The sequence below is a fragment of the Aulostomus chinensis genome, chromosome 2 (genome assembly GCF_037954235.1).
Source record: "Aulostomus chinensis isolate RoL2024-O1b breed Wild chromosome 2, RoL_Achi_v1.0, whole genome shotgun sequence".
NCBI lineage: Eukaryota > Metazoa > Chordata > Actinopteri > Syngnathiformes > Aulostomidae > Aulostomus > Aulostomus chinensis.
This window is the reverse complement of record NC_141321.1, coordinates 27,413,665-27,426,899: the sequence shown is the minus strand read 5'-3', so window position 1 is coordinate 27,426,899 and position 13,235 is coordinate 27,413,665. Positions and strand designations below refer to the sequence as shown.

The window sequence follows — 13,235 nt, the reverse complement described above, 5'->3', positions numbered from 1 at the left end:
AATATTTTTATTCATAAACACCACAGTGATATGACCGGCGGGGCCCTATAAGTTGAATACGTATGATGCTGGGGAAATTAAATGCTGTTCCATGTTGCATGCTTTTTTCCCTCATTATCTTTGTAGATATCTGCACTTCCCTCGAGGCGGGAGGTATTGTGTAGCTTCACTTTAGAGGCTTGGTAACATGACCTGTGACCTCAGGGTTGCGGCGTGTCCAGTCTCTGTTGACAGAGAGCTCAACCAGGTGAAATATTCACTGTGTTGCGTCATTCTTGTCCTCCACTTTCTCCTGCTCTCCAAAATGTTGTTCATTAACAAAGATGGAATAAGGGAGCGCTGCCTGTAATACCACTGGCTTTATTCTGTCTCTTAGTGATGGTAGAATCTGTCTCTTCATAGCTTTCAGTTTGGTTTTATTAGTCGATTCTGTATGTTTGACCCTGAAAAGGATTGCAAATATTTATCTTGTCCTTTTTGATTTGTCATACAGAAGTGCATTCTTCAAATTTCAATAATCAATTTTCAGAAAACAGTCATACAATCTCAAATATATAATAAAATACCAGACTTTACTCCTTTATTCTTTGTTTATTGACAACACAATTTCAACACAACAAAACCAGACAAGTGATATATTACACTGCCTTGCTTTCTTCATTATATTTATTTACTGTATTTGACTTGTGCTGTCTGACTGGTTCGATTTAATTGTCTCTCTCTTCTACGTTGAACCTCCGTCGTCTTGGTGCAGTGCAATCACAATCCATTCACTAGAGTTCGGCAAGACTGCACAGCCTCTACTTATATCCCAGAGTGCACTTCGTCTTTTCCTGCAGTTCTCAATTGTAAAATGGCAAAATGACTATTTCACTGAACTCCCCTCTTCAACACATTGAGTCCTCATGAGACACTGACAGCTACTGTGTGGGTGCACGCTTTTCTCGTAATGGCTGTGTGTGTGTGTGTGTGTGTGTGTGTGTGTGTGTGTGTGTGTGTGTGTGTGTGTATGTGTCTTGCACAAGGACACATATCCAGGTCATTGTAAGGTGTGTTTGTGTATGTTTTATTCCCAGAAGCCACTTTTAATAAAATGTAATAACTTGCATAGTTTTATAAAGTATTGTGGGTCATGTTAGCTTTCATGTTACATTAGATTACAGGCTTTTCTCCCCATTTCAGTTCAATTAGTTTATTAAAAGGCTTCCCTGCTTTTTAGCATGTTAATCATCACACTTGTTCCATTTTATAAGGTGTAATGGGTTACATATCTAATGATTTCCACCTCTCGCCAAGTGAAACTATTGGCAGTGAGCTTGGAAATGGCTGCTAACATTCTAATGACTTAATGAGACCTAATTAGGTGGAATGGGAGCGAGGAAGAGAGGAGAAGTGGACGGCTGTGTGTGCTTGTACATGTGTGTGGGATTTTTGTCCCTACAAGATAAGATACATGTTTTAATGTTCTATATGTGTTACTGTTTATGAAAAGGTATATGAAAACATGTGCACAAGCATATTTATTTGTCACCGTGGCAAATGTGTGAGTCTGTGTGTGTGTGAACGTGTGTGCGTGCACGCACTCGAGCACTGTTCAGTCTCTCTCAGCATTACCCAGACTCTTCATCAGGATGTGATGGTGGGGGGTCAGACCTCATTTAATCAAGGAAAAAAAATTCCATCTCCCATTAACTTAATTAATTCAACACCAGAGAGAGAGAAGCTTAAGGAAACCTGCCTGTGTGTGTGTGTGTGTGTGTGTGTGTGTGTATGTACCTTTGTATGTATATAAGAACATATTTCTAACCTAAATTCACACATGGTTTCTCAGTCCTCCAAGTGGGTCGCTTCTCACTAATGCACCATACTGGCTCTTCTACATTATAGTCCCTATACTGTAACTCGCATACTTCACTGCACTTCTCCCAAACGGTCAGGACTTTATAAACTACATTACCCAGGGGCGCTGCTTATAAAGTCAGCCAAAGTGATTGGAGCAATGCAAGGTATTGTGAGACTGTAGGAGACTCTCAACAAATCTAAGAAAGCTATAAGCAATTCACAAACAAACAAATTCAAGCCATTCATCTTAACTGGCACTACTGTTAATGTGCTAGTTGGCTGCACTTGTTTTTGCTGATGCTACATCAACCAGCTCGCTGCTACTGTTAGAGTGATGCTAATATTAGTTCGCTGCTACCGGTTTTCATTCACTGCTGCTTCTGTCTGAGTGTTATTTAGCCTTATTTGTTTGGCTGCTCACTTACCTCTAGCAATACCGACATAAAGAGACAGAAACAGGCACACAGTCTGTTGTTACACAACATAGGAGGAAACAAAGCGCAGAGATGGGAGAGGTATTTTATGGAGATAGCGTTGTAGTTTTCTATAATGGGTGACTTACCATCTATTTCAAAATATTTTAATGTATTTGGAACCTTTGATATTTTTATTGGCATATGCACTCACTGTTCCTGGAATTGAAGAACAAGTGCAATGTCCATTAGAAGGATAAAATCTGCCTTTGGTTTCAGGCAGATAACAGGACAGCTACTAGAGAATAATGTATGGAGACAAACGTTGGACTGCTCAGGGTGACATGTATACGAAGAGTTAGGCATCAAATTTTAGAGGCACTATTGATCCTAACCTGTTTCATGTTGTCCCCTTGTTCCTCGTTCTAACCTGCTTCCTCATACAAGTTAATTAAGTACCATCATGTCATTCAAGATTATCAGTCTCCAGCCCTTTCATCTCCCATCTCTCTCTCCTCTCTCGATCTTCCCTTTCTTTTTTTCATTAGATCTCTTAAGATCCTTCAGCCTACAGTTTTGTACCCTATTTGCTTCTCTTTTCTGCCGAACTGAATTAAAATGGCTCTCACAGCACTTACTGTTATAAAACAGAGGGAAAATAATTCCAAACCTTGAAGGTCAGATAGTAATTAAAAGAGAGGAGATTATGGAAATTGAACATTAAATTCTGTATAATTAGGGGCTGGAGTATGGCGGCAGCGGTGCAGCAGATGATGGAGGTGGTGTTTACACTCATACAAAAAGTAGAGACTTGTAAAACAACTAGTGTGAAAGTAGAAGATGAACTTTATAGTCAAAATGAGGACACTAAACCCCAATTAAATTGTTTTGGTTGCTTCAGACATCTTACTGAAATCTTCCCGGAAAGCATCTCTTGCTGTGATTTGGACAAAGGCCTACAGGAAGACATGAAAAATATCAAGGCGTTTTTGAAAGTGCGTAATGAGGGTGGAGAAAACATTCCCTGGTTTGTTTCGCTCCACTTGGAGGAGCCCCCACCTGTTGGGTTTGGCAGCACCGACACTTTGGTGCTGGTTAATAGAGCGCAGCAGCTGAGCTGAGATGTTTCTAGCTTGAGGACGAGCCTGCAGCACAAACAAGACTGAGTGATAACTTGGAGGCAGCTACTGCAGCCATATGGATCATGAAAAGTATGGCAGCCCCCCTGGCTAACACCCCATGGTCCCAAGGACCCACAGGTTAGGGGACATTGACCCAAACAAACAGTGACCCTCCACTCACTGCTGTTTAGAAAGGGATCCTAAAGCTTTCTCCTGGGGCAAAGCTCCACCTACAGCCCCGAAGTCTCTTCTTATACAGACCTTCTCACATGATATTAATGTCATCTCAGTTTCTCTGGTCGTAATGACTATAGCTGCTCCATCTGGCACTTTTTATGCTAATGTCAATTGAAAAACAAACACACACAAAAAAACACAACAGCATGAGGGACATCATACTGCCAACTGAAAAAGCAGCGAATTGCAAAACGCAGCGGCAAAAGGAAAAAGAGGAAAGGAAAAAAAACAACAAATTGGCAAATCAACGTTGAAAACAAGACAAACCAGAAAATACTCAAACTGGACATCACATGTTCAAAACAGATACCACAGCAACATTAACTTCTAGTGGTCAGTGTGATTGCTATTGACCAGAATGAATTTTTAACCAGAAGCAGGGGTCTCTCTGTTTTGTTGTGGGGTTTTTTTCTTGTTAATTTATTCATCATTTGTTCGTTGTTTTCCAACAGTCGGTTCACGTTCGCGGTAATTTATTAGCCTTTCTGTGCTTGTGTTTGGTGAGTTATCATTATGCTGTTTGCCAACTCTTTGGATTTGACTTTCCGATTCCACGCTTTTGTCTTTTTAGATATGATGGGAAATTTTGCCTGTTTTGTTGTTGTGATTGGCACCTCTTGCCCATTATACATTTTCTTTAAAAAGACAATCTGTAAAAATCTCATTATACCGTCATTCATAAAGCATTTCGTCGTTCATCTCAGACCAAATCGTCAACCTCTTCGTGGCTGGACTTCCCCTCTTTGTCACTGACTTTAATGTTCTGCTGCTGACATACAAATCCTTCTGTGCTGCTGCACCCATTTCATTTTCAAAGCCCCTCCTCCTCCTTTGACTCAGGCCTCCTCTCCTCTCTGTCCCTGCCTCAGGAATGTTCTACCCCAATCCATCTGTGCTGTCAACACTATTGACTGTATTGAAGTTGTGCTATAAAATGACAAATTGCCAAACACTGAAACTGATAGAGTTGGTAAAAATAGCGGGGGATGACGCAGATTTTAAAAAAGCAACAATAATATAATCCATGAGGAAAAAAAGCACAGTGTTTAATTCACAGTTGAGTGGTGAGTGTGTTCACAGAGCAATAAAAAGGTTCCTGCAGAGGGTTGCAGCAAGGCTACTGTACAATATATTATGCACTTGGGAACATTTTAAATAAAGATTGGTTTCTGTGCAGAGCATTTGAACACTCTTGTCTTTTTCTCTTTGTGTCCTACAGAAAAGCCTGTGTTGGTGGAGCTGAGCTGTGGGGCTGGGCCCAGTCATGTAGTGTTGGAGCCAGGTTCGCCCCTCTTGCTGGACTGCAACCTCGGGGCTAGTGACGCACCAGTTAATATCACCTGGCAGCAGGATGGCCAGCCTCTGCCTCAGAGGGGGAGTGATTTCCAGCAGTATTTAACCAACAGATCTCTACTCTTGCTGCCAACCACCAAGGATGGCCTGCCCCCCCAGGGTGTGGAGGGGGGCTACAGCTGCGTGAGTGCCAGCGCCCTCGGAGCTCTGACCAGCCGAACTGTGAATGTGCTCCTCGCAAGTAAGTGTCCAGCAACACCTCGGTTTTATGTAGCTTCTCTTTCCTAGCACAACTACTAAGCGTAGGAGTGTATGTGACGGACAAGTGGTTAGGGTACATTGCACAGATCACTAAAGTGCAGTTGTGGAGGGCAGAACATGTGCCCTGTGATGATGTCACAAAGCATCATAGCTAGTCAAAATTTTGACCAGACGTCTTATAGCTAAAAATGACAACTGACCTTCAAGTTCAACACTGCAGTTTTTTGAATAACCAGTAAAGCACACACCAGGTCAACCAGTTGAAGGATTGTTGAGATAATCGACTGATTGATTTCTACTGCTTGCCCAACTCCATCCTTCACAAGGCACCAGAGGAATTTGGTTCTCCTCTGCTTCTAACAGGAGTCTACAGTAATTCTCAAGTGGAGTTCTGAAAAGTATCCTGAGAACGGGAACACTTTATCAAACAAGTTATCGAATTTGGTGAAATGATCAGACAGGGGTTTGGTATTGTCCTCATCCACATGTATGCAAGGGACTGCAAGGGTGATGTAAATATCACCATCAGAGGGTGTATGAGGCAATTGTGCTGGGAAAGCAAAAGAGCAATTCTCGTAGACATCGATCTAGTGTTTGTGTGTGTGTGTTTGTGTGTGTGTGTGTGTTGGAAACATCCTCCAAGGGGACTCCAGAAAGTAGTATAAACAGAGAGTACCACTTGTCCATTTGTGTGTCCATTTGGGGAGCATATCCATCCCTCCAGGGAGGCCTCCCTGTCTCACACTCTAAGAGGTAGTCTTTATTGAGTCATTAGCTTTGTGTAAAATGAGACAGTATACTCTGTGGATGCCCACGCTTTTGTCAGCTGTCACATGCCTATTTATGAGGATCTCTTGTTTGAGGGACAATAAGGAGTAAAGGGGAGGGAGGGTGACGCTGGATGAATGGTGGGAAGGCGGTACAGGCTGAAGAGAGTTTGTAGCCACGGTGAAAGGAAAGGCTTCAGATCAGTGTGTGTTTAAGTTTGTGTTCGTGAGCATGAATCTGTGTATGTGTGATGTCATTTAACTGTGTTTTTGGGGTCCAAAAACTATGAGCCCAATAGACTTTTTTGGGTCTGACGTGCTTTTTAGTTGCAAAATATTGGATCCCACAATCTAAATGTCTGTTTGAGGGTGAAGACTTTGTTTGAGGCTCAGGTTAGGCTTTCAGTTAATAGTTAAGATTAGGGTAAAAGGGAGGGTGTTTATTTTGTTAATGTACGCCAACTCTGTGTGTGTGTGTGTGTGTGTGTGTGTGTGTGTGCGGTTTCTGAATAAATATCTAGATTCTGTCTTTGTGTAAGAGGTCAAAGCTGAACTGCTTCATCACTGGCATTGAGGGGATATTCTCACTTCTTACTGCGTCTTCACGAGCAGCAATAAGACTGAAGTCAAAATGTTTCACAGATCACATCTGTGAAAACACATTACAAAAACCACCTGCCCCAGTTTCCCTGTGTGACGCAGTATATGTTGCATGTGAGAGAGGGAGAGAGAAAGAAAGAGAGCAGGAGAATAAAGATGAAAAAGTAAAATGGCCTTTCAGGGTCTCAATCACTTTTCTCTCAGCAAAATGCATGAGGCAGCATATAGTGTGCATCACATTACTGGGAAAAAAAAACAGCTTTTGACATGAATTAAAACAATTAACCTTTCTCATTATGAGACTGCTGAGGTGAATGTCAATATTTTCTAATTCCTAACAGCCTCTCAAACCCATTTCAATCAGAGTTGTTGTTCTTACAATGAAAACTGCTTTAGTTTAATTCTGTTGTCTTCATTACAGAGAGATGCATTTTTAATTGCGTCATACTCAAATGGAAATAAACAGAACAGGCATTTCTCTCTGTCTGAAGGTTAGAGAATATTGTTTTTATAAGTTTTGTACACACTTCTTTCATAATGTTTGTCACAGCCTACATGTAGTTGTGCTTGTTATGCGATTTCAATATCAAGTCATATAAAACTGTATAATACAACTCTCTTTCCAAAGGCTTTTACTGCAAAAGGTGTATCACAAATGGAAACATTAAGTGGTTTATCTTGGCCATTGTGTTTATCTGGCAATCTGCCACAAAAGGGTTCACTTTTACAAAGTTATGAATGAATTTTTCTTTTTTAAAAAGCCGTAGTGCTTATATTCCCCAGTAGCCAACCCAAATATCTGTTGACACCAGGGGAATGTTTGATGGGTTTTCACAGTGTAACTCAGCCTGAAAGCTGGATAGCAAAGAGGTCATGGGTGGAATTATCTGCTTGCACACGGGGAGGGGAAAAACACTGCAATCTGATAGCTGTGGGGCCAAAGACTGGGGCATAGATAGAGGGACGGACAAAGACAGAGAGAGTCAGGGTAAAGTCAAGGATGAGCAAAAAATGAGAGAGAGAAAGAGAAACACTATGGATAAAAGATAAATGACAGGGAGCAAAGAGACAAGATGAGTTTTTATACGGCACGTGGAGAGGTTAAAGGTGTTAGGCAGAGCAGCTCTTTTAACAAAGTTACAAGAGCTTGTAGCTAGGAAACGATTAGGCATGTTTTTGACGTCATTTAGGAGTTTTCACTCGGAAAATCACAGATGTGTATCATGGCATGCCGGAGTGTCAACTTTGAAGTATCTGAGTGTGTGCTCTGCTTGGTGCCGGATGGATCTGCCATTTCATTCTAGGCTTAAGGACACTCATTGAGTCCTGGGAAAAGACTAATATGATTATTCTTTGACAGAGCGGAGGTGGAAGCCCAGCGAGCCGCCATTGTTCAATCACAGCATGGGCAAAGTGTCTTCTCTGAACACCCACCAGCCGCTTTGCATTAATGTCAGCTAATGTGCACTCACGCTGATCAGCTGTTTTTCCCTGCTCACACACAGATTTAGTAATGTAATCACACACACACACACCAAAATGTTGAGGGAGAAGCAGTTCAACACACACACACACACACACACGGATTCTGGCAACTCATCAGGCCCTTTGGTGGTGATATACTTGGTGTGTTTACATGAGGGCATCATGCTGTAATGGCTGGTTAATCATCTACGCATCCTGCAAAGCTTGCCAAGCAGCAGTCAATGCAAGTTCTCCTGAAATGATTCAAACGACTTGTGCTACTGTGTATGTCTATGTACTTTGTGTTATTTCTAACAATAGAGCAAGGAAAAATACTGTAATTATGTAGATTTTTTTCCCCCCACGCTATTGAAGGAAAACCTGCCCTATTTGTCTTGGCTTACAATAGTCCATTAGATGTTAAAACCGTCAGTTTGCAAGCTAACTTTGATGCTCTTGTGGTTGGACATTTTGAGTGGTGCGATACCGAATTTCCGTTTCTTTATTGAGCCGTGCGAGGTCCTCTGAGCTGTCGTCATGTGCTCTTTTTCTCCACATTCTCGGGTGGTTGGGACAGTCTTGTAGTTCCATTTGGCCCGAGCAGCTTTTGATGATCCCATTCTTGTTCTCAGACGGTTAAGTGTCTTCCATTGAACCCCTGGCGCTGGAGCCAGCTGGGGGGTTCCCATGTCAGTTGGGGGAGGGTCATTACAGTGCTGTGACACAAATACAAGTATAAAGAAAATGCGGTCGGTCATAGCAGAATGATAATCTGACAAAACTGCCCCGTATGTCTTTTGGTCTTGGTACCAGCAGATTTACTGTTGTGTTAAAATGTACATTGGATATATTCATATAACTCTGATAACTTTTCAGTTTGCATCATCAGGTCAAATTATGTTCAACAGTTAAATCCATACAAATCTAATATTTCCCCAGTTAAATTTCTAGGCACAGTTTCTTAATTTTAAGTATCTTCAGTCCTAAACAGCTTTAGGAACCAGCATAAAGGCATATTATTACCCCTAGGTTTACCTGCTGACAAAACATTTCTTTGTTCACTTCATCACCATCCTTCCTACAAAGTATAGCTTAATGTATTTATGCTACTGCTAAATAATCTAGAAGTGTTTTCATGCTGTGGGCAGTTGCTATGGATCAGCTCTAACTTTACCTCCACTTGGAGTAAATGTGTTACAGAGCAGGATGTGAAAACACAAAAGGACACACTTTCATGGCTGGATGGGTTTATATATTCACATCTCCCATATAACAATCTCCACAATTTAATTTAGTGTTAGTGATTTATGTTATTTTCTCATAGTGTTGCACATATACTACACGTTTTCACCAGTTGGGGTTTGGAGTCTTTTTCTTTTACCCCTCAGCTAACTCTCTCGGCCCTCTCTTCTCTCTCTGCTCTCTCCTTTGATCCACCCCCCACTCTCCAGTCCTTAGTCGGGGCTACAGGCGAAGAGGCTGGGACAGCCAACCAGTTTTGTTCTCAGCTTGTTGGGGTCAAAGGTTAGAGGCCCTCAGACATTGCTCACTGTTGCCCCCTGGTGCTCAGTAATACCTAGAGTAGGAAGCGTCCGTCTGTGCCTCAAAGTGTTGAGGTGGTTCCAGTTGGAATTCTGCCAAGATTCAACCTGGAGAATAATCGAGCTGAGCCTGATTAAATACAGAGACCTTTCCTAATCAGGACATTGAACTGTGTTTAAAATATGAAGTCCTCAATTAAATTAGACATGACAAAACTATGGATTCAAATAAACACCTGCGTTCACAGAAAAATGCATGGTCATATAGGTTTGCAGCATGAATTTATTAGCCAGCTGATTTGGTGTCAATAAAGCGAGTAAAGAATGAATGAATTAGGTATATTGAACAAAAGCTATGAATGTGATTGGTATTATTTTCTTGTGCATTGTACAGCGAGTATCTTTGACCAGATTGGTTTCAGCTCCCACGTTGACCAGTTTATGTCATCCATACTGGCACTGGTAGAGCGACATAGACCCAGTTTAGACCAGTTGGTAATCATTGTGTGACCTACTTAAAAAAACTGTGCCATGTTCATCATATCACAGATATCTGTAGATGACATGCAGATTTCCAATAAAAATGTTAATTTCTATTTCTATTTTTAGCTACGAGCATACTGACGGCTCCAGTATTAATCTAAAATGTCTAACCTATTTTCCGTGCGGTGTAATGTGGCTACATTGCTAATTATTCTTTGATGACCCTTGATCTTTATCATCTATATACATCAGGTCTGTCTCACTTTCATCTGGAGCCATCGCCCCAAACAGTTGCCGCTGGGGGAGCGGCCCGCTTCGAGTGCCAGATTGAGGGAGTACCCACACCTGTAATTATCTGGGAAAAGGACAAAGTTGCTGTCCCTGTGGATGCCAGGTAATTCTGTATGGGTTGGTATTGTCCTTCATCTTATTGTTGTTCTAGCATCTCTCCTTTTCGTGCAGGCTTTTTTTTTTTTTTAAATAATATTTTTGGCCCATTTCATTTAATCATGTTTATGGATAGTGCCAGTTGAGACTGGAAATGAAGGAAAGATGACGCAAAGGGGGGAGGTTGCTTTAGTTCATGACCTCAGTCTTAATCCCTAAAATGCAGGGATTCAACGCTTCAGTATTTTTGATGATATCACACCACAAATCCTTGCAACAACAGGAGGAAGACATTATGTAAAGTTTTTGAGTGTAACGGTTGATCCTCTGGGTAAATCTCCATCAACATCTTGTTATTCTTTCTCATAGTAAGAAATAAATCCTAAAATAGATTAAACAAAAAGAAATTCTCACAATTCAATGTCTGATTACTTTAACAATGACACTGTATTGGCTGCTGTTGTCTGTACTTAATTTATAAAAAAAAAAAAAAAACATTGAATGCTGTATTCCAAAGAAATGCTAGAAATGGAAGCACCTGTCATACTTAAATGGCTATCAAGCGATGTGGTGTTCAAGTTACTTATGTGCTCTGCATTTTTTTTCCCCCTGCAGAAGTTGTTTTGGTATTAAAGATGGAAATATGCAGCAAAACAGAAAGTCTTGTAAACCTTATCAGTGCAGTTTAATAAGATAGAATCATAATTATTGACACATTAGAAGATGTGGGGAGAAATGTTGAGAAACCACAGGGTTTTCACCGATTTTGAATGTGTTAAAATGTCACTTTGAACAAAACGAGGTGAAGCCATTTTGCATGACTCCCGTTTTCTCCAGCCGTGCTGCATGTCTGCTGTGAAGGTTAGAACAATACAGCATAGTGAACCGGGGGGTCAGAAATCCTTTTTGTCATCCAATTTGATTTGACATTTAAATGTTCTTTCTGCTTTAATTGAATATATGAAATATAAGTGTACAATTGTCTCGGGTACACGTGAGCGTAGCTGTACCGTTAGCTCTTCCATGCATATGCTTCCAGAGCACATACTGCCTGCCATTACAAGCTTGAGCCAAGGAGACAGTCCCTTGATTTCACCTTGACAATTGAGTGCTCGGAAAACACACTGACAATCATTACAATGCATGTATTTAATCTGTGATATTCTTGTTTCACAGTGGTAGTGAAGGCTGTGAATTTTAAGGATATATTGTGAGTAAAGGGGGGGGGGGGGGGTTCATGAGCTGTTAACATAATACTCAGGCGACCTGCCACCACATCTTCAAGACCTGTATGACAAGTCTCCCTCTCAGGTCTTTCTCACAAATGTTCTAATTTTCTGGATCTCTTCAAGGTATTGACATTTCCCCAATTTCCGTGGCGTTCTAGCATTATTGCAGAGGACTAAGTGTTAATGGATGTTGTAGAAGTGCATGACCTGCTAACAGCTCATTGCTCATGAGGGCTTATTTGTGACATTTGGTTCTCCTACCTCAGGCACTGTTAATGGCCCGTCTCAAAGATGAGACACATCACCGACTTACCTCTTTCCGTATTCTCGCCAGCGCTAATGTGCCCTTTGTTCTTCTGCAATAGCGGTTCCTGCTTTTTTCTTGCCGTAATTTTCTTTTCATCTCTTTCTCTCTCTTACATATCATTTTTTATCCATCCATCCATCCACTTCATTTTCCAATACTCCATTTGTTTTCTTTTGACTCTTTTTTTTCTAAAGTCTATCCGCACACTCTGCCAGAGTCCTGAGAGACGTTCTTACAGAAGGAAGACGGGGAGCTTGTTAATATCTTAATCACTGTTCCTCCAGACACAATTTGGGATTCTGTGAACCTCCAGTGCTCGACCTTGTCCGGAAAACAACTTTCACCTTGATGTCCTCATATTGCATTCACCTTTTTAGTCGACTTATAATTACAAATTTTCCTTGTAGCCATTGCACACAATAATCTCACTCATGAATAAAGAAGCACAGGGCCCTGTGAGGACCCAGCAGGAAGTCTGCCGAGCAGCCGGATGTTTGATGCCACACAGTTGTTCTTATTTGCCTTCTCCTTCTGTCATCGCTCCAGTTTTGCTCTGTGTGCAACAGGTTCATTTCCCTTCCAAATGGGGTGCTCCAGATTCTCGAGGTTACCAAGGAGGACGAAGGCGTTTACCGCTGTGTTGCATCCAACTCTGCCAGGAAGGACATCAGTCATGAAACCCGGCTGACTGTCACTACAGGTGAGGCCTGTTGTCACCCTCTGAATCCTCAGCTGCACTGAAGTGGGAGCTAATGTGAGTTTGAGCACTAGGTGTTTGAGATATAAGGGATGAACACTTTCATCTTGAACAGAGTTAGATTGATGGTATGTATTGTGTGAATGACAGTGAATGATATGGGTATTCTTTAGACTGGGAAAATAACAGGTTTCAATTACATTTAATGATCCTCTCAATACAAATAAACCATTTCTTTCTGTATTTTTTTCCTCCTAAAGCAGCTACTGAGTAGTTTTACAGTTGGCAGTTATCAATTATGGTCCATTGCTTTTCTTCAGTAAATCAACTCAGTGACTGAATAAAGTAGTTCAGTCTCTCAAAAATGTTCTAAACATTTTTTTTCCACAGTAAACCAACTCGAGAAAACATAGAAATAAGTACAGGACACATGATATAAATGTAAAGCACAAGTATTCAATCAATGGAGTTCTTAACAAGAAAAAATATATGTACAAACACAGGATAACTTGAAAACACACATATGAATTCCTACTCCTTATTCACTACCAATCTTAACAACATAAAGTATGTACCGGTATATAGATTCTATC

General features: G+C 41.1%; 1 protein-coding gene across 3 annotated transcripts in view; it reads left to right on the top strand.

Annotated features, from left to right (window-relative positions):
* igdcc4 (immunoglobulin superfamily, DCC subclass, member 4) overlaps positions 1-13,235 on the top strand; it is a 41,892-nt gene that overhangs the window by 15,189 nt on the left and 13,468 nt on the right. For all 3 annotated transcript variants that reach the window (XM_086188294.1, XM_086188303.1, XM_086188285.1), the window contains exons 2-4: positions 4,833-5,147; positions 10,275-10,416; positions 12,512-12,645. In XM_086188294.1, the coding sequence (XP_086044420.1) occupies positions 4,833-5,147; positions 10,275-10,416; positions 12,512-12,645 (591 nt within the window). The remainder of the gene's footprint in view (positions 1-4,832; positions 5,148-10,274; positions 10,417-12,511; positions 12,646-13,235) is intronic.